Raw genomic sequence first — 23,977 nt, 5'->3', positions numbered from 1 at the left:
ATCAAAAGTTGTTGTAAAAAAGTCACAGTTGGCTAAAAAGTCCAATGAAAAGGCCATGTTTGAACAAAGGTACCATGAAAATTCTTCTTTGACCAGAAATTGGTATAAAGTCGATGATCATCTAAAAACTGACTCCAAAAAACCATGTTTGTTCAAAAAAAGTTAGGAAAAGACCACGTCGAACCAAAAAATGGCGTGGAAAGACGATGATCGGAACACTTTGAGAACCAAATTTTCCTTTCAGAAACGAGAACGCAGTGAAAGGTTACTGAACTAATAAAAGAGTTGAATTAATGCATTGAACGACACTACATAAAAAGAAATTATTTATTCGAGATGGGGGCCCAAATTCAATTCCATATCCAATTCTATGATAGAACACCATAGTTAGTGTCGAGCAATGATTTTTTCCACGAATTAACCTCTAAACTAGATATTAACTCCTTTTTCTATTCTGAAGAAATGCCTGTGGGTCGATTTGTGCTCATGCAAAAGTTAAGTTAAATAGTTTTGTGCAATGTAAATGTTTTTCAGACACTCTGGCATGGTTCCCACTTCGACAACAAAGACAGTCGGCAGAAGTTCACAGACAGGTGGAGGACTGTGGTGGACTTGACTGCATCTGGAGTGCCCAACAAGAAACTGGACTTTCAGAAAGTGTTCACATCGCCAAGTGAAGCTACAGGTACCGGTCAAAACATATCATAACATTAACACGGAGACCCTGACAATGGCCGTCTGGTCCCGGTCGGTGGGAGTTGCCGTTGTCGTCATTGTTCTTCAGTTCCTTGGATTTTGTTAGTTCAAAAAGGATCCTTGTTTCAATTTCTTTATTCAACTATTTCTTTTGTCTAGCCACGTGAACCTTTGTTTAGCATGTTTTTGATGATTATGATTCAAACTTGTCTAAGAAATCAAGTTTACAGCATTTAGGTGGGTAAAATATACTTAGGAATCATCAAACCGATAACATTCTTGGGGCCTACCTAACATGCCGGGGTGGTTTTGGGAAAACATTTGCAAATTTAACAGCTGGCCGAGTTATAAAACCTAAAGCAGTTTTTACTTCACATTACCTAGCAGTTTTGTTGGGGCCGGTGAACGTCCTTGTCACGCGTCCCTGGGGCCATATTGCTCTTGGGGTCCACTCTTCCCCAACCCAAACGACGTATTTTACTTCCGACTTGGCATCAGACTTTGTCCACTTCTTCCTGGTGTTGAGGGTTGGAATGTACACTTTTAGAAGTCTTTTCCGGATGGCTTCGAGTCCAGACAGGGACATTGAGAAACGCTCTACAGATCAGAAAAGGGTTGACTGTCAGTGGGTTCTCGTCCTCTATGTCACTTCCAACGTGTGATGGTGGTCTCGCATTGACAAAACTCTCGGATTCGATAACAATTGTAGAGAAGACGTCCCCTGTTAACTTCTTACACCCCAGATTCAAGAGAAGAGCTCTTCTGGCTCATGGCGAGGACTGCTGGGACGGGTTGGGCACTACTGGGTCGTGCTGGCTCGTGGCGGGCACTACTGGGTCGTGCTGTCTCGTGGGGGGCACTCCTGGATCGTGCTGGCTCGTGGTGGTCTTTTCAGGGTCTTACTGGCTCGTGGCGAGCACTGATGGGGTCGTGCTGGCTCGTGTTGGGCACTGCTAGGTCGTGTCGTCTCTTGGCGGGCAAAGCTGGGTCGTGCTGGCTCGTGGCGGATACTGCTGTGGTAGAGCTGTCTTGTGGCTAGCACTGCTGGGTTGTGCTAGCTACTGGCTGGCACTGCTGGGCCGTGTTGACTCGTGGTGGGCACTACTGCGTCTGCTAGCTCGTGGTGGGCGCAACGGTGGCCGTGCTGGCTCGTGGTGGGCACTGCTGGGTTGTGCTTGCTGGTGGCGGGATTGTTGATTCGTGCTGGCTCGTGGCGGGACTGCTGTGTCGTGCTGGCTCCTAGCGAGCACTGCTGGTTCAAGCTAGCTCGTGGCGGACCCTGCTGGGTTGTAGTGGCTCGTAGCGGTCACTGCTGGGTCGTGCTGGCTTTTGGTGGGCACAACTGGGTTCGTGCTGGCTCGTGGTAGGCTCTGGTGGGTCGTGGTGGCTCGTAGCGGGCACTGCTGGGGTTTGTTTGTTTTTTTTTGTTTGTTATAAGGCACATCGAGCCGAGGAGAACCCGATGGTTCTCCTTGCCAGCTCGACCACCCCACTCGGGTCTGTCGACATGATTACCAGTGTGACGTCACTTTCAAAGATTTCAATTTTCGGTGCAATAGTTGCTGGGCAGCCGAGTATCCAGTGTTCCGTGGTTTGCACGTCTTCTCGGCATAGTGGACATAGTGGGTCCTCCGTGGTGTCAAGTAGGTTTCGGTATGCTGCAAGGTTCAACGAGTGGCGAGCACGCACTTGGGCAATCAGGACAGCTTCCTTCCTCGAATCTAGTTCTTCGCGGTCCCTCCTGTCAGAGTGTCCTCTATACGTGGATGCCGTTCGGTGATGAGCGATTGGCTCGTCCTATAGGTGCCTTTTGATCTGGCTCTTGGCTGCAGCTAGGGAGGTCGGTTTGTGTGGTCCGGAGATGTTTCTTGCACAGTTGGCTCCTTGGTCTGCTAGTTCGTTCCCAGGTATTTCACTTTCGTGTTGTTGAGGCAGGTTCGAATGGTTGAAGTATCGGGCGAATCCGACTCGAGCACTTAGGCCAGTGACTGTGAATGGGTTCACATCAGTACTCGCTCACCAGCTCGCTGGTTGGAGGCTACCCACATTGCAGCTGCCAGCATGGCTTCCTTCTCCTCCTCGTAGGATGAGGTGAGTTCCCTCCCTTTTGTCCTGATTTTGTGGAATGCATTCGGGTTGTCTGCTGCTCCTGTGGTGATGACTGCTGCTGATCCTCCGTCAGATGTGCCTTCACTTGCAGAGCCGTCTGTGTAGATGGTGTAATGCTGGTCTCCCTGGTTGATGAGTTTCAAGGCGAGTTCGCTTGCCCTGGCTGGCTCGATGCGGTTGTTGCCCTCAAGCGTGGTGTTGACGGACCAGTTGCACTTGGCTTCGCTCCAGTGTGCTATGTCTTGCGGTCTTGCTTTGTCCAGGTTTCCAATGTTTGGGATTCTAGATTGCATTTGTAGGCCTCTGCTTCTCCAGTTCTCCCTTTTCAGGCGCTTGGGCACAGCCTTGTCCAGGGTTATTCTCCTTGGGTGGTCGCTGTCCATTCGTTGTGCCTTTTCGACCGAGGTTGCTGCCAGCCTGTCGCGGTGTGTTCTGTACGAGCACACGCCTGCCTCTTTCCGTAGTACCTCGACCGGGTTGATGCGGTATGGCCAGTAATGAGTCTCAGCTCTCCATTCTGGGCTCTGTCGAGGGTATCTCTGTGAGATTCTGACAGCCAGGGCTGCCATCCGGCGGCGGAGTAGTCCATGACACTTCGCTGGAGTGCGAAGTAGACCTTCCTCATAGATTGTTTCCTCCAGCCCCACTCCTTGGTCGCTATCGCAGAGTGCCCTGTTGCGCTGCTTGACCTTCTTCGCAGTTTCCTCGGTGTGTTTCTTGAACGTGAGCGTTCGGTCTAGGTGAATGCCAGGAAACCTCGGCTATTCCAAGAACGTCATGTCCGCACCGCCTATGGCGGCTGCTGGCCTCCATTTGGCGTCCCCTGACCATGAGGGGAAGAATACCACTTCGCATTTGGTCGGATTCAGTGACATCTTGTGTTAGAATATCGATCAAACTATAGTCTTAAACTTAGTGAGAATTAGAAAGAAAGTTTGACTTACCAGATTAGAAAGACAAGCAATATGATTTTGATCAAAGAAATTATATAAATGAATCGTCAAGAAATGGTGCTGAGAATCAATATTCGGTTCAAATTGGTGAATCTAGATAACTATTATTAGAGTTAGATTAAGTAATGTAAAATCTTCCCAGCATGTATTAAATGATGATGATATCTCCGGAAGTGTGAATGAATTCTCAGAAAAGTGCAAATGCATTCCATTTATGGTTCCCTTTGCGACTGATTTGCAGAAGCAAACCATATTGGGTAACCTTTGCGACCCCCACTATAAATCACGGTGCTAAGATTAGTTTTGTATCTTGACTTTTTCACACTGATAATGGGTATATATACAGCTGATTTTTGAGTCCTTTTTCATCCCCAAATTCAAATCACCATCTTGATCTAATAATCAGATCTCTCCTGTAAATCTCTAAATTCTATTGTAAAATATCATTTTGTTATTCTCTCATTTTTGAGAAATTAATTCTTTTACTTAGTTAAAAACGCTTTTTATTCCGTTTGCGAAAGTCCATAACCCAACAGGTTATGGGCCCAGCAATTTTCTAAGTCATAAAAATAATTTCCAAAACAAAACTAATTTGTTGTTGACAGTCATAATCCTTTTCTGCTTAGTACCTTTTCTTTTCACAACTGTTTTGCTTGCTCAAACTTCAATGGATCAACAGACAGTGAAGCTGCTGACCTACAGAGGAAAGGCACAGGACTTTCCAATCTGGAGCACAAGATTTGTGGCGATGATGCAGACGAAGGGACTCTACAAATCACTACTGGGGACAGAGGAGCAACCCAATGAGCCTGCGCCACTGGCCAATGGGGCAACCAATGATGAAAAGAAGAACCACAAGGTGCTGAAGGATGCATATGAGAAGGAAGTTGCAGACATCAAGGAGAAACGGAACAATGTGTGGTGCCATCTGGCACTGACTCTAGATGCAACAACCCTCATGCTGATGAGACATGACTGTGTGGGCGATGACGGCATTGGAGATGGAGCAAAGGCTTGGAAGCTTTTGCAAGAGAGATTTCAGAGTGTGGAGACGCCGACAGTGGTGACTTTAGTGGCACAGCTTGCTCGACTGCAGCTCGAGGATTCTGAGGATTTGGACAGCTTCTTCATCAGAGGACAGGAGTTGCTCACAAGGCTACAAGAAGCAGGGGAAGCAGTCTCAGAGACCCTCTTCAACGCCTTGGTCCTCAATGGTCTGCCAATGAGGTATGAAAGTTTTGTTATACAGGAAAGCTTCAACCCGGCAACGAACTTCACAGAGTTGAGGAAAAGGCTGCAGAACTTTCATGAGAGCACGGTGCAGAGACACAAGGGACAAAGTGGTTCAGTGGCACTGGCAGTGAAGCGTGACTTCAAGAAGGGACCCAAGAAAGGAAACTGCTTTGTGTGTGGGATCCCTGGACACTTTGCCAAGGACTGCAGGAGGAAGGAGACAGCACAATGCAGCAAGTGTGGTGAGACGGGTCACCTAGACAGGGCATGCAAGAGACAAAGAGATGGAGGCAAACATGAGTCAGTGGCAATGGGTCCAACATTGGCTACACCAGACGAGGAATGCTGGGCAGCTCTTACCCGGTGGAAGACAGCAGGCATGCTAGTGGACAGTGGTTGTACAGATCACATAGTGACGAACATCGATGCGTTTCTGGACTTTGTGCCCACTCAATCAGTGGTCAGAAATCCCAACGGAGAGGCTTCCAGAGTGGTGGGCAGAGGCTGTGTGAGGATCAGCATACCCTCAAACAAAGGGGAATTCCAATGCGAACTCAAAAATGTTCTGTGTGTGCCGGACTATTCTTCAAACCTCCTATCAGTCTCAAGATGCACGGAGTGGGGACATAGCTTCACTTTCGAGAGAGGAAACAGCTGCATGAAACTCCAGAAGGGAACTCGGGTAAAACTAACACAAGAAAATAATTTGTTTTACTTACCCTGCAGCGTTCTAGAATTCAAGATGAGTTCCAACAGCGTGAAACTTGACAGTGCAAGGAAGTGGCACAGACGATTGGGTCATTTGAATCAAGCGGATGTGGTCAGGAATGCACCAGAGACAGTGGGGGAACTTGATGATGTATGCAATGTGTGTGCATTGGCCAAGATCACAAAGACTCCAGTACCAAGAGTGGCAGAGACCCAAGCAGAAGAGAAGCTGGAGAGGGTGTTCACAGACGTGATGGGACCTTTCAGAGTAGAGTCACTGTCAGGGTTCCGGTTCTGCATTGTGTTTGCAGACCAGTACACGAAGTTTGTGTTTGTGGACTTGCTTAAGGCAAAGAGTGAAGCACTGGCCAGCCTGAAGAAATTTGTTCTCAGTGTGGGGACGCCCAAGAAGCTGAGGCAAGACAATGCGAAGGAGTTTCTCTCAGAGCAGTTCGAGACGTACTGCTTAGATGCAGGCATTCTACAGGAGAAGACCATACCAGAGACGCCACAACAGAATGGGTTAGCTGAGAGGTGCAACAGGACACTGCTGGAGATGGCAAGATGTTTGCTCATTGACTCAGGACTTCCCAAGATGATGTGGGGAGCAGCAATTCTTCACGCAGCAAGGATCAGAAACTTGGTTGTGAGACGAGGAGAAGAAAAATGCCCAGCAGAGCTGATGAGAGGTATAAAACCTAAGCTTTCAATTAGTAAATTATCTATTTTTGGTTGCACAGTCTTCATAAGGAAGAGGGACAGAGAAGTCAGCAAACTTGAACCCAAGGCACTGGAAGGAAAGTTTGTGGGTTACACTGAAGGAGAAAACGGATACCTGGTGTACATACCCAACACACGCAAGGTGATGGCAGTTCGAGATGTGATCATCAAGGAGTCTGAAGTGGGCTCAATCCCTGACAACAAAGAAACGGCGGACCTACTAGATGATGGGTCGGAACTGGGAATCTGGCACCCAGATGATGGTCATCAAGACGATGACAACAGAGAACGACAGGACACATCTACTGCAATGAAGGAGGAGTGGCATGACGCAGGGAGCGTGAACACACAAGAAACAACACTGAGACAAGAGGCCTCGGATGTTGGAGAAACAGCACTAGATGAAGGATCTAATGCAACAAGAGGAAGTCACAGAGACTCAGAGTCACTAGAAGACAGTGACACAGAAGACTTCTCACAGTTAGAGACAGTTGGCTTCAATGAAGATGCACTGGAACACGCGGACAGAGCAGAGCCCAGACGAGGGACACGAGCAAGGAATGTTCCGCAATTTGTTGGAGAAGTCAGGACCCATCTTGCTGTGACTGAGGGAGACTATGTGGAACCCAAAACAGTCTACGAAGCCAAGCAAGGTGACGATTGGGACCAGTGGCACCGGGCAATGAAAGACGAGGTCAAGGCACTCCAAGACAACGAGACTTGGAACCTAGTGAGACCACCCACAGACAGGGACGTCATACCGGGCAAATGGGTTTACAAAGTGAAATTGGGACCCAGTGGTCAAGTGGACAAATACAAAGCGCGCTATGTGGCGAAAGGCTTCAAACAAGTGGAAGGACTGGACTACTTTGAGACTTTTGCGCCTACCTGTAAGCCAGAGACATTCAGCATTCTACTTCAGCTATCAGCGAAGCGGGGCCATGTGATGCACCAATTTGATGTCAAGACTGTTTTCCTGCACTCACCAATCGAGGAAGAAGTGTATCTGGAACAGCCACAGGAGTTTGTAAAACGCGGATCAGATGGGGAGAAGTTAGTATGTCGACTAAATAAATCAATTTATGGTTTGAAACAGGCTGCTAACAACTGGTACAAAGAGCTGGCAAACTTCCTACTGAGACAGGGGTTCACCAGAAGCAGGAACGATCACTGCTTGTTTGCAAGATCAGAGGCAGAGGATCACACCTTCATCTTGGTCTGGGTTGACGACATCATAGTAGCATCAAGAAGTATGACAGTGGTCTCTGATGTCAAGAAGGCACTAGAAGCAACCTTTCACATGGAAGACAGAGGGAGACTACACTGGTTCCTGGGTCTTAGAATCAGACGAGAAGAGGGCAAAGTCACAGTCGACCAAGAACGCTACATAGAAACAATGCTTGAGTGGTTTCAAATGGATCAATGCAAACCCTCAAGAACTCCAGTTGATTTGAATTTGAAATTTCAGACAGCACAGAACGGAGACGAAGAAGTGGACCAGAGGATCAACAGAAGCTTGGTTGGATCACTTCTGTATCTGGTCAAACAGACGAGGCCAGACATCACGTTCACAGTCAACATTCTGTCCAGACACATGAATGCACCTACCAATCAACACTGGATGTGCGGAAAACGACTTCTGCGATATCTTCAAGGTTCAAAAGGTTAAAAACTTACTTACACAAAAGAGGCTAGTTATGATTTAGTGGGGGAAAGTGATGCAGACTGGTCTGGAGACGTGAACGACAGAAAATCAACAACGGGCTATTACTTCAAGCTCAACGGACGTGGCGCAGCACTCAGCTGGGGTGTCAAGAAGCAGGCCACAGTTGCTCTTTCTTCATCAGAAGCAGAATATCAGGGCATGGCAGCAGCAATTCAGGAAGCACTCTACCTGAAACAACTTCTAGAGGATTTTGGCATCCAAAAGAAAAGTACAATAGCAATTGGAGAGGACAATCAAAGTTGTATCAGACTTTGCCAAAATCCAGTCATGCACAAGAGGAACAAGCACATCGAGCCAAAGTTTCACTTCATCCAGGACAAAACGGAGGATGGGACTATTTCAATTCATTACGTTCCTACAGACAAAATGGCAGCGGACATCTTCACAAAGTCTTTACCCGTTTCGAAAGTGGAAACATTCAGAGCAGTTTTGATGGGAACAGACTCTACGCAATCAGCTCAAGTCTGAGTGGGGGTGTTAGAATATCGATCAAACTATAGTCTTAAACTTAGTGAGAATTAGAAAGAAAGTTTGACTTACCAGATTAGAAAGACAAGCAATATGATTTTGATCAAAGAAATTATATAAATTAATCGTCAAGAAATGGTGCTGAGAATCAATATTCGGTTCAAATTGGTGAATCTAGATAACTATTATTAGAGTTAGATTAAGTAATGTAAAATCTTCCCAGCATGTATTAAATGATGATGATATCTCCGGAAGTGTGAATGAATTCTCAGAAAAGTGCAAATGCATTCCATTTATGGTTCCCTTTGCGACTGATTTGCAGAAGCAAACCATATTTTAGTAACCTTTGCGACCCCCACTATAAATCACGGTGCTAGGATTAGTTTTGTATCTTGACTTTTTCACACTGATAATGGGTATATATACAGCTGATTTTTGAGTCCTTTTTCATCCCCAAATTCAAATCACCATCTTGATCTAATAATCAGATCTCTCCTGTAAATCTCTAAATTCTATTGTAAAATATCATTTTGTTATTCTCTCATTTTTGAGAAATTAATTCTTTTACTTAGTTAAAAACGCTTTTTATTCCGCTTGCGAAAGTCCATAACCCAACATCTTGAATTCCCTCCTCCAGTCTACAATCTTGTCTATTGCCTCTTGGAATTTCGCAAGTGCAACTTCCTTTTCCCTGTCAGTTGCACAGTCCATGATGTCGTCCATGAACATGGCGTTTGAGTCGGGGATGTGTGTGGTTATTGAGTTGATGTATATGAGGAACGGAAGCGGCGCTAACACCGACCCCTTCGGGACGCCCTGACGTGACTTCCTCAATTTATCCATTGAGTTGTTTTATTTCACCCGTTTTGCAGGAAGAATGCAATCCAACGGATTAGCTTCGGTTAGAATCCGTACTCTCTCAAGGTGATGACCAATTTCGCCCGCCACACTCGGTCAAATACCTTCGAGTTGTCGAATAAGGCCATGACCGTTCTTTCTGGTTTCCTTCTCTGAAATCCGTCTTCGATTACTTGACAGATCTGGATGATGTGATCCTCACATGACCTGCATGGCCTACCTCCGTTCTGTGTTTTGCTCATTATTCCTTTCTGATCGAGCACGTGGACGAGTCGGGCCACAAGCATGCGTTCCATTGTCTTCACTACACAGGAAGTGAGGCTGATAGGTCTATATGAGGCTATATGGCTGGCTGGTTTACCAGCTTTGAAAAGAGGTATTATGATAGCGTTTCGCCGCCCCTGGGGACATTCGGCCTCGTTGAAACTTTGGTTGCAAGTTGCCAGAAGTTCCGTCCTTGCGCCCTTTCCCATTGCCTTCAGAAAGCTCGGAGGGAAGTCGTCAGGGCCCGGAGCGGTTTCCCTCTTCATTCTCCTAATTGCTCTGTTGAGCTCAGACATTGTGAAGTCCTTACTGCTTCCATCATCTGCGGACTGAGCGCTTGTGATCTCCTTGGCTCTACGGTTTAGCGCACTCTCCTCTTTCGTGAACGTTAACCGGCTCTCCTTAGCGTAATGTGCCATGAAGATATGAGCCTTCTTTTAGTCGCTTATAATACTTCAACCGTTGTGTTCCATTGCTTCGTTGGGTTGGCTTTGTGATGGGTTCCCATTTTATGGAGTGGAATATCCGCCACATCTTCAAGGGCTCTGTTCCCGTCTCGATGTCGGATACGAAGTTTGTCCAGCACTTCTCCTTGGCCTTCATTACTTCGTCCTTGACCTTTCGGCAGGCTGCTATCCACTCGAGTCGACAAGGGAGATCTGGCGCCTGAGTGTAGTCCTTTTCTTGACTAGGGCCCGAATCTCTCTTGTCATCCACGGCTTCTTCTTCTTAGCAGGCTTGGCTCTTCCTACATGCTCCACCGCCTCGATGAGAGTTTCGTTGAACCTCTTGACTCGGTTGAAGATCACCGTGGAGGAAGAAGCTACGGCCAGCTCGGTCTCAACTGCTTCGCTGAAGGCCTTGCAGTTGGCTTTGTTATAATTCCAGCGAGCTGACTCCTTCTCCTGCTTGACAGTTTGCACCTCGCATGATATGGTGGTGAGGCATGGAAGGTAATCGGATCCGCCTATGTCTTCTTTTACCGACCATGCTACTCTGTCCATCCATCTTGGAGGGACGAGCGCTACATCAGGGCTGCTCTGACCGCCGGTTGCTTTGTTGGTTCTGGTGGCAAGCCCGGTGTTTGCGCATTGTAGGTTGGTGTCGGATAACCACTCTTCTATGCGGTTTTCCCTGCTGTCCTGCGGCTGAAAGGGGTCCCATAGCTCTAAGTGCGAGTTTATGTCCCCGAACACCATGCTGTCTTGGGTGATGGGTATCTGAGTGAGGACTAGGACCTCTTCTTCGGCTCTTCGGTTGGGTGGGATGTAGATGTTCGTTATGGTCAACAAGTTCATGCTGATTCTGACTTTGAAGGAAGACGAGTGGACCATGTCAGCCTCATGGTTCCAATTGGCACATCGCTCATAGGGAATGTCTTCTCTGATGAGCGTCAGAAGGCCCCCTCATTCTTTACATCTGTCAGCTCTGATTGCTGAGTACCCTGGGAACAGTGGTGTCCTCTGGTGTGACCTGAGCTTTGTCTCTTGGATCAGTGCAACGTCGATGTTGAGGTTGTTCAGGCGGTGTTCCTTCTCAACGGTCTTTGTCGTTATTCCGTCTGCGTTCCACGCTAGGATGTTTAGCTGTGGTTTTGTGACCACCTTTGTCTGCTCGGACACTTCGTTTGGGTAGTTGCAGTTTGCAGTATCCGGCGGTGGGGTGGGTTTCTGTGGCACGCATTTGGGGCATGGCCAGCCGTCGAGAGAACGCAGGACGTCTATGGCGCTTCGAGAGGTCCCAGTCCACTCCCAGCAGACCGTGTGAGACTCTCCTGGGCATCGGTTGCACTGCATCCTGCGCACGTTGTTGGCAATGTGCGGCTACAGAGGAGGCATTTCTCTTTCAGGCAGGGTGGTTCGGGTTGGTGCTTTGTGAGGTGGTTGGTTGGGCTCCCTGCTATTGTGCGGCCACTAAGCGGCTCGGCGTGATCAGGGCATTTCCAATGCTGCCTTCGGTAACGTGTAAGGCCACTGTACCTGGTCTTCTTGTGGGTCGCGGCTGGGCAGTTTGGTTCTTCGCTTCGGAGGAAAGTCTGTCCTGTCCCGAAGTTGCCCCCGCAGATCGTGCAAGTCTGGCTTGAGTCTGCTCGTTCCAAAGGCGGTCTCACAGGATCTTCCAGTCTCGTTCCTCCTCCCTGATCGGTGCTCATCCAAATTGGGTTGCTCACGTGACGAGAGATTCCACAGCATTGCAGTTTCTTGTGGGAGGTGAGTGCACATCCTTCTTCGTTACAGGAGTAGAAGGGAGCGTTTGCCCTGATGGGCACTTTGCACAGACTGCAAGTCGGGCCGGGGTTTGCGTGAACGTCCCGGCTAGTGTGAGCAGTAGCCAGGCGAGATTGCTGGGGATTCTGAATTTACTCGATGCAGTACCCAGCGCTGAGCACCGAGAAACCAAAAACCCTAGTTGGGTGCATTCGTTGGTCGTACTGGGTTGCCACGGTGAGGCCGAACGCTTGACCCAGACTGCTGGGGTCGTGTTGGCTCGTAACGGGCACCACTTGGTCGTGTTAGCTGCTCGGATGTTGTACCCTTTGTAACATTACTCGCCGAACCCAAAATTTGTAATATAACAGTTTGAAATGCTAATAATTTTAACAATTGCTTCGCTGAAAGCCTGATTTTTTTTCAAAAAAAGGAAGTGAAAAAACTTAGAAGTTATAGTTACGCAAACCCTATTGTTAATTGGTGATTAAGCCTCTTCAGGGGGTAGCTTTCTAAGGATTCGAGATGTTAAATATTATAAAATTGCGCATTGCTCAAAAATAAGATTTAATAAGTCTTATCTGAAGTTTGATAGATTCTGCTAAGATTGACAGCCTCTTCATCCTATCTCCTCTGATGTAGTTTTGAAGGGAGCTTTTGGCCACATAAGCTCCATTTCCAGTTTGATTCGTTTTGGCATTGTTATCCTTAATTCTGCATCACTTTGTGGTACTGAGTGCTGTGGAGTCGCTTTAGCTTATCCACCAATGTTACCAGTTCCACACTCATCTGGGGTAAAGACCTGAAGGGTTGAGGATTCTTTGCAATTTTCTTTTGTAATGGGAGCGCCAAATGACAATGGCCGTCTGGTTCCGATCGGGGAGAGTTGCCGATGTCGTCTTTGTTCTTCAGTTCCTTGGGTTTTTGTTGGTTCACAAAAAGATGCTTGATTCAATTTTTTTATTTACATATCTTTTTTGTTTTGCCACGTGAACCTTTGTTTAGCCTTTTTTTGACGATTATGATTCAAACTTGTCTAAGAAATCAAGTTTACTGCATTTAGGTGTATAAAATATACTCAAGAATTATTACAAACTTCGAGGATAAAAAGACGGTTCCATGAATGGATATTTCAGTGAGTGTTTTTGTTTCGACCCCACTTGTGGGGGGAGGAACTAAATAATCAAATGGGTTTTTTGTTCAGACAATTTTGGCCGATCGATATTTTCATCGTAGAGAAATATGAATGGTATCATTACAAATTTCGTCACGCATATAACAAAAAATTAGAAAGATTTTTTGAAATTCAACTTTTTTTGAGGAGTTATCGACGTTTAATTTTTTGTGTGAACACAGGACATTTGGCATGATTTTGTTCACTTTTAGCTTAACTTTGCGTTCAAATTAAGAGTTTTCCTTTTAAACCATCAGTTCAAGACAACATTTCACAGTACTAAGTGAAACATTCTTCATTCCTAATAGAAAAAAGAAGATAAAAATGCTTTTTTCAGTCCCATGGGTAAGGTTGCTATATAAAATAAAACTCCAATTCTCTTTGAGAGCTGTTTTTTAAGAAAAGTTTTTGCATTTTTTTTGTTTTTTAAAGGCACTTATAGACTAGTCGCTTTCCATATAAAAATTCTGTTAATGACGAACCCCACTTACAGTCAACTGAAGCTCAATGAACAACAAAAGGTTTTCGAGATATTTCATTTGTTTTCTTTTGGCCTCTACTCTGATTTTCCTTAATTTTTAATGAACTCTTGATTTTTTTTTAGATTTTACTAAATTTTTAAACTCCTATAGCATAGACTCGATAACCAAAAGGCGATAAATTCCTTATAGAGCATTAAATGGACGTGGACGTATCTAGTGCTTTGAATGGACAGCTAATGGCTGTTAAGAAACTAAAAATTATTTTTGGAGTTAATTTTTAACATTTACCGATCTTAAATCTTTTTTTTTGAACTCTATGTCATTTTCAGGAATGACAAGACGTTTTATTCTACTGCCACAAAAATTAATCTGGATAGCGATTTTGATATCTAACTATATGTTTTATGACTTCGATGCCATGAGTTTTCATATTTTTTTATTTTTTGGTTATTTCTTTATTAATTTGGTTCCCTTTGAAATCTTATAACATTATCATAATACTGATAGTTCTTATTTATTAGAAAAAAAATTCAATGGATCATAGAGAATGTTTTTAGTGAAAAACTTATGGTTTGAATGGCTTAGAAAAACTCTTCTCGCACTTTTCTGGTGAATTTTTGGTTTTTGCCTGTATATGTTGTTGTTTTCATAACCATAAGACTTATTGTGATGTCCTATTGAAGAACTATGAATGACAAACATCATAGTCATCCCATCGAGGCGTAATTTAGCGGATTTATTGATTTCTTTTGAAAGCTACTGAATTTAATGGCATTCATTTTACGTGCTTTTCGTAAAAATTTCGTAGTTTTGACATAATTGTTCACATTTGTTGATGTTCTGGAGAATTTTAAAAGAAGAAGCATCCCACTGTTGAGAATAAAAAACTGAAAAAAAAATTTACTGAAAAAAATCACTTTTTAATGGCTTCGACACTTTTCTCTCTTTTTTTCTACTTTGCTGATTTTGACTGTTTTTTTCTTTTTGTAGTCGTAAAACACTAAGAGGTCTCATAAGCTTCTAATTGAGGATTGAATAAATGATGTTACTCAATGCAGTCAGTTTAAAGTGAAATTCTTTGATTTTTATGATAATATTCGTTTCCAATTTTTTTTTTAATTTTTCAGTTTTTGTTATTCTCTATAATGATGTTTTTATTCGCGTTTTTATTATTATACTCGCGTAATAAAAGATCCTAATGATTTTCAAATAGGGACCCAGTGATTATGTTTAATCGTTCAGTCCAATTTTAGCTGAGTTTTTGTAGATTATAATTGAAATAAGAGAATTATTTTTCAGAAAAAGCTAATGAATTTAATGGCTTCATTAATTTGTGTTTTCGCAAAGGGTTTGTTTTTTTTTTAGTTTTCTACAACTTTAGTTCGTTTCTATGGCTTAGTCTAAACAAATACAGGTCTTATTGGTTTTGTAATGACTTTTCTGTAACGTTATCGAGATTTATTTCGTTAAAGGCTAAGAGTTTTTGAGACGTATGAAGTTTTAAACCTTTTTTAAAATGTTGAGTGATTTTTGAATTTTGCCCTAATTATTTTTGTGTCGAATGTCGTTATCTAGTCCCATTAAGATAAATCTCATCTGCTGTGTTGTTACGAAAGATTAGAAATAGTAAATTTGTGTAGCTAAGGTTTTATTTGATTGCATTTTGACGTTATTACAAGGTGCTTTTAAATTTATGTATTTAGTTTTTGCCGTGAAATTTGTTTTTGCTGACTTTTTTGTTTGTTTTTAATCACGTAGTTTTTTTAATGGCAGATCTCGTGAGCGTTTTAATGAGGCATGGCTTTATGTATTTCAATTATTAGGTTGGGTGTGTAGAGACTTTTTTAAACTCAAACATATATTTTTGATTATCTCTTCATTTGGTTGACAATTAAGTGGAAAATGTAGACGAGCTCAGGTCGGAACATAATGTGCAAACGCACAGTAACGAGCCTCCCTGTTCATTTTTAAACTCGAATTTTCAAATGGAACCTGAAGCTCTCAAAATTGATCTCTTTTGTAATTGATCTCACTAATCAATCAGAAAAATGATCAATTCTAAATATGAGCAAGAAAACCCAGCAATGTTAAGGAAGAACTGCATGCTATACTTCCCGTATAGCATGCAGTTCTTCCTTAACATTGCTGGGTATCACAATAAAAAGATTCTACCGACTTTCAAAATGGTCAAATAGATCTGGTAAATCAACCCTTCTTTTTGCGCTGTTTCTGGGAAATTTTTATCAGTCTGCTTGAGAAATGCAATTTTTTGCTGCTTCTGTCTATTTTATCTGTCCGTACATGCCGTACGTACCACATTTAATAATCAGTAAATTGTACACCCGGTATTTGTTTAGGCAATGGAATGAAAGACATGTCGACCACTCCCGCGTATGAACAAATTTACGACAATGAGCCTCCATTCAGTTCGGAAGATATGGAAAAATTTATGGAAAACCAAGACAATTTCCTAATTTACGCAATCTTTCACCTTGCCAAGGTCGAAATTCATAACAATGCTATATTGACAGCCCCGACGTTTGACGTGAACACAGTTGTAGAAGATCCTGATATGTCGTTTGAATTATATAATCAAGTTCAAAGTCGATTACGTCATCAAGCTGAAGTATCTCAAGATGCACTCGACAAAAGATCAGAAATTCGGCGACTAATTTTGTACCTGAAATTAATCGCGAGTCTGATTCCTCTGTTTACTGCAATTAAAAAAAGCGGAAAAGTCATTAACTTAAATCGGTTGCTTCAAGTAACTAATTTTGGAAGTTCTGATGAGTTAAGAACTGAAAAAGAACTACCGCCGCACATTTTGGGCAAAAACTTTAAATGCAAACATTTCGATTTTAAAGATCACTATTTCGGGTTAAATGGCCGAATGGTTTTTGACCCAGAAACCGAAAAAGTTGAAAGTGGTGAAAACAAATTGAGTTCACATTATGACGATTTGATTGGGAAGGCTAGAGAAAACTTGGACAACCTGTTAGATAACAGCAACGTCTACGCTGAGTCATACCCAGTACCTGTTCACACCTTAGACGGTGAAAAAAGCGTAAACTTAATTCTGCTAGACACTGAACCATTTAGCACTGTTCAAGGTCAAATGAAACCAACATGGGTACAGGTCGTTTTGGATGAAGAAGCTAAGCTCCAGGATAAGAATGCTACAATTCGGGATGAGGAGGTCAAAGAATTTTTCAAACGGAAATACGGGTTCAAAAAAGCCATGAATTTGATGATACCGTTTAATGGTGTTAGGGTAGCAGCGGAACTAGGCCTTATTACGGCTTTTCAGCTATTTATCGAAAAGGGTAGCACAGTTTTGCTAGCTAAAGAAGACGAGAAAGGCTTATCATTACTCCACCTAGCTGCGATCAAGAATCAAGTCAGCATTTTGACCTACCTTCTAGGCAAAGGAGTTGATATTGATGTGAGGCGTTACCAACACTTCCAGAAACAGTTTGGACAAACTGCCATGCACTTTGCATGTAAACACGGAAGCTCAGATGTAGTTGATTGTCTTTTGGCTGCCAAGGCCAAAATCAACATTCGCGATTCCAACGGGTGGTACGCTGTGCATTGCGCAGCTTACTACGACCACCAACTAATTTTAGCTAAAATATTAGCCAGGGACGAAACCCAAATAGACCTGAATACCCAAAATAAAAACAAAGAGTCGCCGCTACATCTAGCAGCTTCGTCCGGCGCGCTGAAGACTACAAAAATTCTTCTGGAAAACGGTGCTCAGTATGTGAAAACTACCGTAAAAGGAGAAAATGTAATTCATCTCGCGGCTTTAAATGGGCACAACAATGTGATCAAATTTTATATTGAGCAGAAATACGAAGATTTGCCAGTTTGGGATATACTAGTAGCAATGCTCAACGAGACAGATGTTCAAAAAATCGCCTCCGCTCTAAAAGCTCTTGAATTCTTATCAACAGCTGATGAACATTACTGGAAATTCATGCTTAAAGCAAATGCCGTACCAGCACTTGTGGAGCAAATGCACTCTAAGAATATGGACATAGTCGCATTAGCGTGCTCAATTGTGAACAACATTTCGAAACATCGCGAAACTCGAATAGCACTAAGTAGAGCCAATTCGGTTCCGATTTTAATAGAGCTCCTGGGATCATCAGAAGCAGATATCCAATCAAGGTCTGCAATCATCCAAACAGACTTGGCCGACCTTTCGATAGACGTCAGCAACGATATGCGCGAAAAAGGTGTGATTGAGAAAATGTTTGAAGTATTGGACGAAGGGACAGTTGAGGACGTTCTTATCAATGTTATGACATTAACAGTTCCTCTATGCAAAGAAAACCCAGATAATCAAACAGCCCTGATGGATTTCAGAATTGACATGATTCATTTGGATCTATTGGCTAGCAATTCTGACGACTTACGAGCCGCGGCGGCGAGATCTGTAGCAGCCACTGTTAGAAATCATGTTCAAAATCAATGCTCCTTGGTGTATGCAGGTGTGCTGCCTCCCTTGATTGACTTGATGAAAGTGCGGAACCTTCAGGTGCAGATTGCGGGCGCCGGAGCTCTGGAAGCCTTAGCTACCAACAACCCAGATACCCAAGCTATAATTTTAGCCCACGAAGCTCACGTACCTCTGATCAAACTTCTAAAAGTGTGGTCTTTGCAGGTAAAGGAGCAAGCAGCATTTGCTCTTTGGGCTCTGGCAGGTCAAGCCTTAATGCAACAAAAGACTGTCGCCGATGCTATCACGATTCCACAAATCATAGACATGATTCTGCTACCCTCGGACAAACTGAAATACGTTGGATGTTTATGTATGGACTCATACAGTCGAAATGACGTAACGATACAGAACAAACTAGTTCAGCAAAGCGCAGTTGCCCCACTAGTCCGACTACTAAGAACGCCGAAACTGATTCGAGACGTAAAACTAGCTTGTATTAAAGCGATCGGTACTCTATGCGTGGGCGTCGCCAATCGGAACAACTTTATCACCCAAACTAAACTAGCCGAAGAATCGGCTATACCTCTAGTACTGAATTGTTTACTTGATAAACAAAAAGATACATATTTGAGAGTCGAAGCTGCGTATGCACTGTCGAAACTCGTTCTGAACAACAGCCATAACCTTGAACTTCTGAAATCCAACAAATATTTCAACTATATTGACATTTTGGCATTCTTGAACGACGATGACATTTCTGTTGCCAGAATTGCAGGTCTAACTATTGCAACGTTTGCTTTTAACAACTTAAAGCAGCAATTCGCTATCAAAAAAGCCGGAGGCGTAACCTTGAACCAGTTCAAAATATTTCTGGACCACGAAGACGAAACGTACCAAGCTACTGGCGCGTTTCTGGTCACAGTTCTTGCCAAACTTATAGTAGATAGAGATGAAATATCTCTAACCAGCAAATCGGTCAACAGATTATCAGAGCTTCTCAAATCTAGAAACGACCAAGCCGTTATAAAAGCTGCCGGATACATTGCCAGTTTAAGCCATACCAGAGCTGGAATCCCTCAAGTTTTCGTGACTTTAGGAGTAGTTGAGCAGTGCGTGAAAAACTTGCAAACAAGCTCAAACATTGAGGTCAAAAGAGCGTCATCTAATGCACTAGGATATCTAACATTCAACGCGCTTGCCGCTCGCATTTTGTTTGCAACGTGTCGCGCTCGACCAATGCTTTTCCACGAACTCATGGAGAATATTGAGGCAGATGCAAAAATAGCCGACAACTTTGTCGAGAACTTCAACATGGAAATGTCTACGGGTTGTCCTATGCACCATTTAGAGGTCATGGGAGGTCCTCCGATTAAAACCAAAAGCAACTATTCCGAAACAGCTTCAACCAGACCAAGTACCAGATCATCCGCATTTACTAAATCTCGTCCTACAACTTCAGGAACGCAAAGAACTTCGCTCACTACAGGTTACAGGTCAAAAGATCAGAGGTCATTAAGGTCAATTCCAGTGACGTCAACTCCAACTCCAGGTCGACCAATGCTTCGACCAATCACGGCGCACATTACGTCATCAGCTAAGAAAGACAGTGTGATGTTGCCAAAAAGCGTCAAAATAGCTGATCACTAACATGACAAGAATAAAAAAAGAGAAACTTAAATGAACAAACTATGTTTGAAAGCTAAGTCGAATAGATTATATATTTTGAGATATCAGAGAATATTTGTCACCTAGTAACTAACGCCAATTTGTATTGCTGAATAAAAAAATACAATGTTTTACTTCTAAGTTTAGTTGGAAAGTTTGAAAAGATGTAACTAAAAACAAAAATTTATTGCACAGGGTGCTCAGATCGATTATCGCGAAAACCAGAACAAAGCTTTCAACTAGCCACAAAATGCTTCTGTTTGTATAATTGATCTCAGGATTTGTAGTACACTCTAAAAAACTTTCATGTGAAGCACACAAGAAATCGCATATTATTAAAAATTTGCACACAATAAAAAAAGATCCAGAAGATATGGATCCCTTTCCACTTATGCCCCCGCTCAATAGGTGCATATTATTTGCACCCCAAACCTACAAGCATTTTTTGCACAAGGATAATGGTTAACTATGAATTGAAACGTGCTTTATAACTCGGGATGCATAAAGTACTAGGGACATGGACGGAATTTTATCTGCGTCTCATCATATCTTTGTGTTGAGCTCTTTTTTCTTAACTGCACATTTTTTACAGACGTTCCATTTCGGTAAAATAAATTTTGGATTTTTTCAAAAAAAATACAACTATTGCACGTAAATATGTTTCATATGATTTATATTTTTCCCTTCACAAGGAATTGCGCGAATAATAGTCACGAGAGTTTTGCCATAGGGAAAGACACAATTTGCAATTTTTACACAGACAATTGGGTGAAATGACCATCACACGAGAAAAAAAAATGATTAAACTCACACACAAAAATTTACACTTAGGTTTTAATATTCAACTAAATTGTTGTGAAAAAATGGGTAACTTTTTTCAATTTATTCGATCTTTTCAACAACAGTCTGAAGGCTTTCTTTTCGAGCGGCTACTAATCACTTGTTTTTTCCTTTCTGTGCAACTTTAAAAGATATTGTAACACACATGGTTATATAAAAAAGATTCAACAGCGAGAAGTCAAATATATCCTCACTTGAAGCATAATATATAAAATTATTGAAAAACTCGATTGCATATAAATAATAACATAGTGCTGTCGAATTAAGCTTGGAGCAGTTATTGTAGTTGTATGTCTTTTCAGCGATATTTTTGCCTTACCAATTTGACTTTTTCATTGATCGCCTTTGATTCATTACTTTCATCAACTGACCTCATTTGACTGTTATTGCTCCGACCCCCTTGCAGGTGGGGGGGGGGGGTACCATCTACAGAAACGAGTACCGTCGATTTTCGCCGATTGATATATTCATCGTAGGGGTTTGTGAGTGTTATCATTAGAAAGCCCGTCCAGCTTAGAATATGGAATTTAAAATATGTATTTTTTATTTTCCCTCCTTACAGGGACTTATCGAGTTTCAAAATTTTCCGTATTTTGTGACAAAATTTTTGTCAATTTTCCTAAAATTTGTTGAAATTATTAACATGAATGTTTTTAGTTTTAATTTTCAGGATAGAGAAGGCTTTTTTGTTGGTTTTATCCGAGTCTTTTGGTTAATATTTTAGGAAAATTGACAAAAATTTTGCTAAACTTATAGAATTTCAGATTTTTAATCAAAAATGGCTTCTAATACCTTTTTTGGTGCCACTTGGATTTAAGAATTATATCCTCTACAAATATCTAAAACAGTAAGAATATTATCCTCTAGTAGCAACTCAGTTTTCTATTGAATATCAATTGATTTTGCTTTAGTAACTGTTATAGCCTTTCGTTTTGAACACTTTACGGCGTTCTTTTAATTTGTGACTTTTAACTGACTAGGGTTTCCGATAATGTGCGGCGGCACATCATGTTCCGACCCCACTCATCCAAAATAACGTCGGAATTGTTTACCAATTGAAGCAAAGATAAACTGCCTCTGAAGAAGTAGTTAAAGTTATAATTTTTAAATTTTGATAGATTCTCAAAAAATGACAGACATCAACACAAAAGGGTTTATAACTGTGAGATCAAACTTTTTTCCCTAGTATGAACAATCGCACAAATAAACGACAGAAATTAAACCAACTCTAATGCAATTTTTAAAGATAAAATAAAAGTTTTATCAGGTGAACGAATGACTAACTCCCTACTCCCTATAAAAACAAAACAAGAACTGCGCCCGAAAATTAGCCAATATTTTTTAAAAATTGACTTCTGCACTTACTTAGAAATCTTGAATGAGAATACAATATCAGATCAAACTCAGATAAAGGCTGATCAAGTTATATAATTACGATGTATTACACAGCCTTAATAAATTAAGTTTGTCCATGAATTTTACTAAGAATTTGTCCAGCAAATGCGTTATCAATTAAATTAACAAACAGACGCGAAAAAAACAGCCTGAAAAATTTAAATTTCCTGGTTTTTTCCATAATAGCCCCCCATGGAAGTATAACCCCCCATTATGGTATGCTTACCATGATGGGGGCTATAGGTTATCTGACCAATAAAATGGGGGGCTATAATGGGAAAGACCTCAATTTCTTCGCAAAACTTTATTGCTGATCAAAAACAACCTCATAGTAAACTCAGAAAAAATAAAGCCAATGGGAATAGGCAGAGAATGATTACTATGAAGCAGCTAAGACATTCTGTTACTATCACGATTATGAGAATATGAGTTGACAATACCAAATCGAAAACAATAGTTTTTTTCAAAAATTTTAAATTTTTCGAAACCAATATTAGAAACCATTTATTGTTGAAAAGACATATTCAGAGTTTTTTATTCAAATTTTCAGATTCTCGTAAAAAAGCCAATCAAAATTGTCAGCAAACAGAAAAATCAACTTAAAAATTAAATTAAATTTAAAAAAATCATTTCTGAGTAAGCAGAGGAAACAAAATCTAAAAACTCAAAAATCAGACAACACTCAATTAAAATGCACAAACTTGGCACTCTTTTTAACTCAAAGATTAGCCACCAAAAGAAGGAGAAACTTAGATTCAGTTCTGACTCATGAAACTATAAAATATGAGCGTTATGGAAAGACAACAAAAAAAAACACGAACTGAAAAACCACGTACTTCCCTCACAACCAAGAGCGAAAAAAAGAAAAACATTTTCAAAATAAGTTATTGAATACGCGTAGTGTCAACGTCAACAAAATCATTAGTTACCACAGACCAATTCAAGCGACAGCAGCTAGTCACCATTCAGAGAAAATCTTTGAATTTTCCCAGTAGTTTATATTTTGCGATTAAGAATTTGATGGGTTCATAAAAAAAGGTCATGCCTGTAAAAAAGTGTTAATAACAAAGAGATCGGTTTCCTGTCTCTAACAAACCTACTGCAATTTTTTTATTTATTAGAACCAAAATTTTACCAAGTAAACGGCTAACGATAACAAACAACAAAAAATGAGATCCAGAAATCAACGTCACTCCAATTTTCAAAAAAGTTCAAACTGAAAAGTTCCCCAAGGAACACCTTCATCTTTTTGCAACTTTTTTGACCACTAATTATTTAGAATCTGACTACAATTTAAATTTAAATCTTTTAGTGAACGCAGAAATTGAAACAAAATGACCTCTGTACGCAACTTCAAATCATAAATGAGAAAGCTGTATCATATAGAGATCACGTAAGCCAGATGATCATCAGCCAAGTCGTCAGCAAGTTTTTATAGAATTGTAATTGGCACTTAACAAACGTTTTTTTCGCTAAATAGTTATGAAGTCACAAAAACCAACAAAAATGGAGATAGAAAAAGTCGTGAGCATGACTCCTTTTGAATTTTTTTTATTTCTTTAAAACTCGATTTTATTTTTGAAAACCAAAAACAATCTCTCAGAAAACATCACAAACTAAAACTATTACGCGCAGGCAAAGAATTGTTGAGTATGAGGCAGCTATAATTTTTTGTAAATGAGAATATTTTACTAGTCGAAAAAACAGTATTGACGGGCAAAGATTTTTCAACATGATATGCTGTTATGTCTGAAAAAAATGTTAACTAATCTTAAAACCAAACCGATGTTACAGATACAACTTCAGATGCTTGAAATAGTTTTTTTGAAAAAACAATTGGTCCTATAAGCAACCAGAATAATTTACAGGTCAAACTGTAAACAGCAAATTTCGAAAAAGAATCAAACAAATAAAAATCTAAAATGCAAAGATCTCCCAAAATTTTCATGAATCAAATGGCGTTCGTTTAATTGGTGAGCTTATGATTAGCTATAAATGGAATGGAAAACGAGATTCAGTTATGATTCATTTT

General features: G+C 41.6%; 1 protein-coding gene across 1 annotated transcript in view; it reads left to right on the top strand.

Moving 5' to 3' along the window:
* The window catches only part of LOC142344983 (ankyrin and armadillo repeat-containing protein-like), a 42,102-nt gene extending 22,251 nt beyond the window's left edge, over positions 1-19,851 (top strand). Inside the window, exons 8-9 of the mRNA XM_075397067.1 lie at positions 535-685; positions 15,956-19,851. Coding sequence (XP_075253182.1) covers positions 535-685; positions 15,956-19,692 — 3,888 coding nt within the window. The 3' untranslated portion in view covers positions 19,693-19,851. The remainder of the gene's footprint in view (positions 1-534; positions 686-15,955) is intronic.
* Positions 19,852-23,977: the final 4,126 nt, after the last annotated feature.

Source organism: Convolutriloba macropyga, chromosome 8 (genome assembly GCF_964194025.1).
Source record: "Convolutriloba macropyga chromosome 8, txConMacr16.3, whole genome shotgun sequence".
Taxonomy (NCBI): Eukaryota; Metazoa; Xenacoelomorpha; order Acoela; family Convolutidae; genus Convolutriloba; species Convolutriloba macropyga.
Note: the sequence above shows the minus strand (reverse complement) of the source record. Positions and strands in the feature narration are given on the sequence as shown.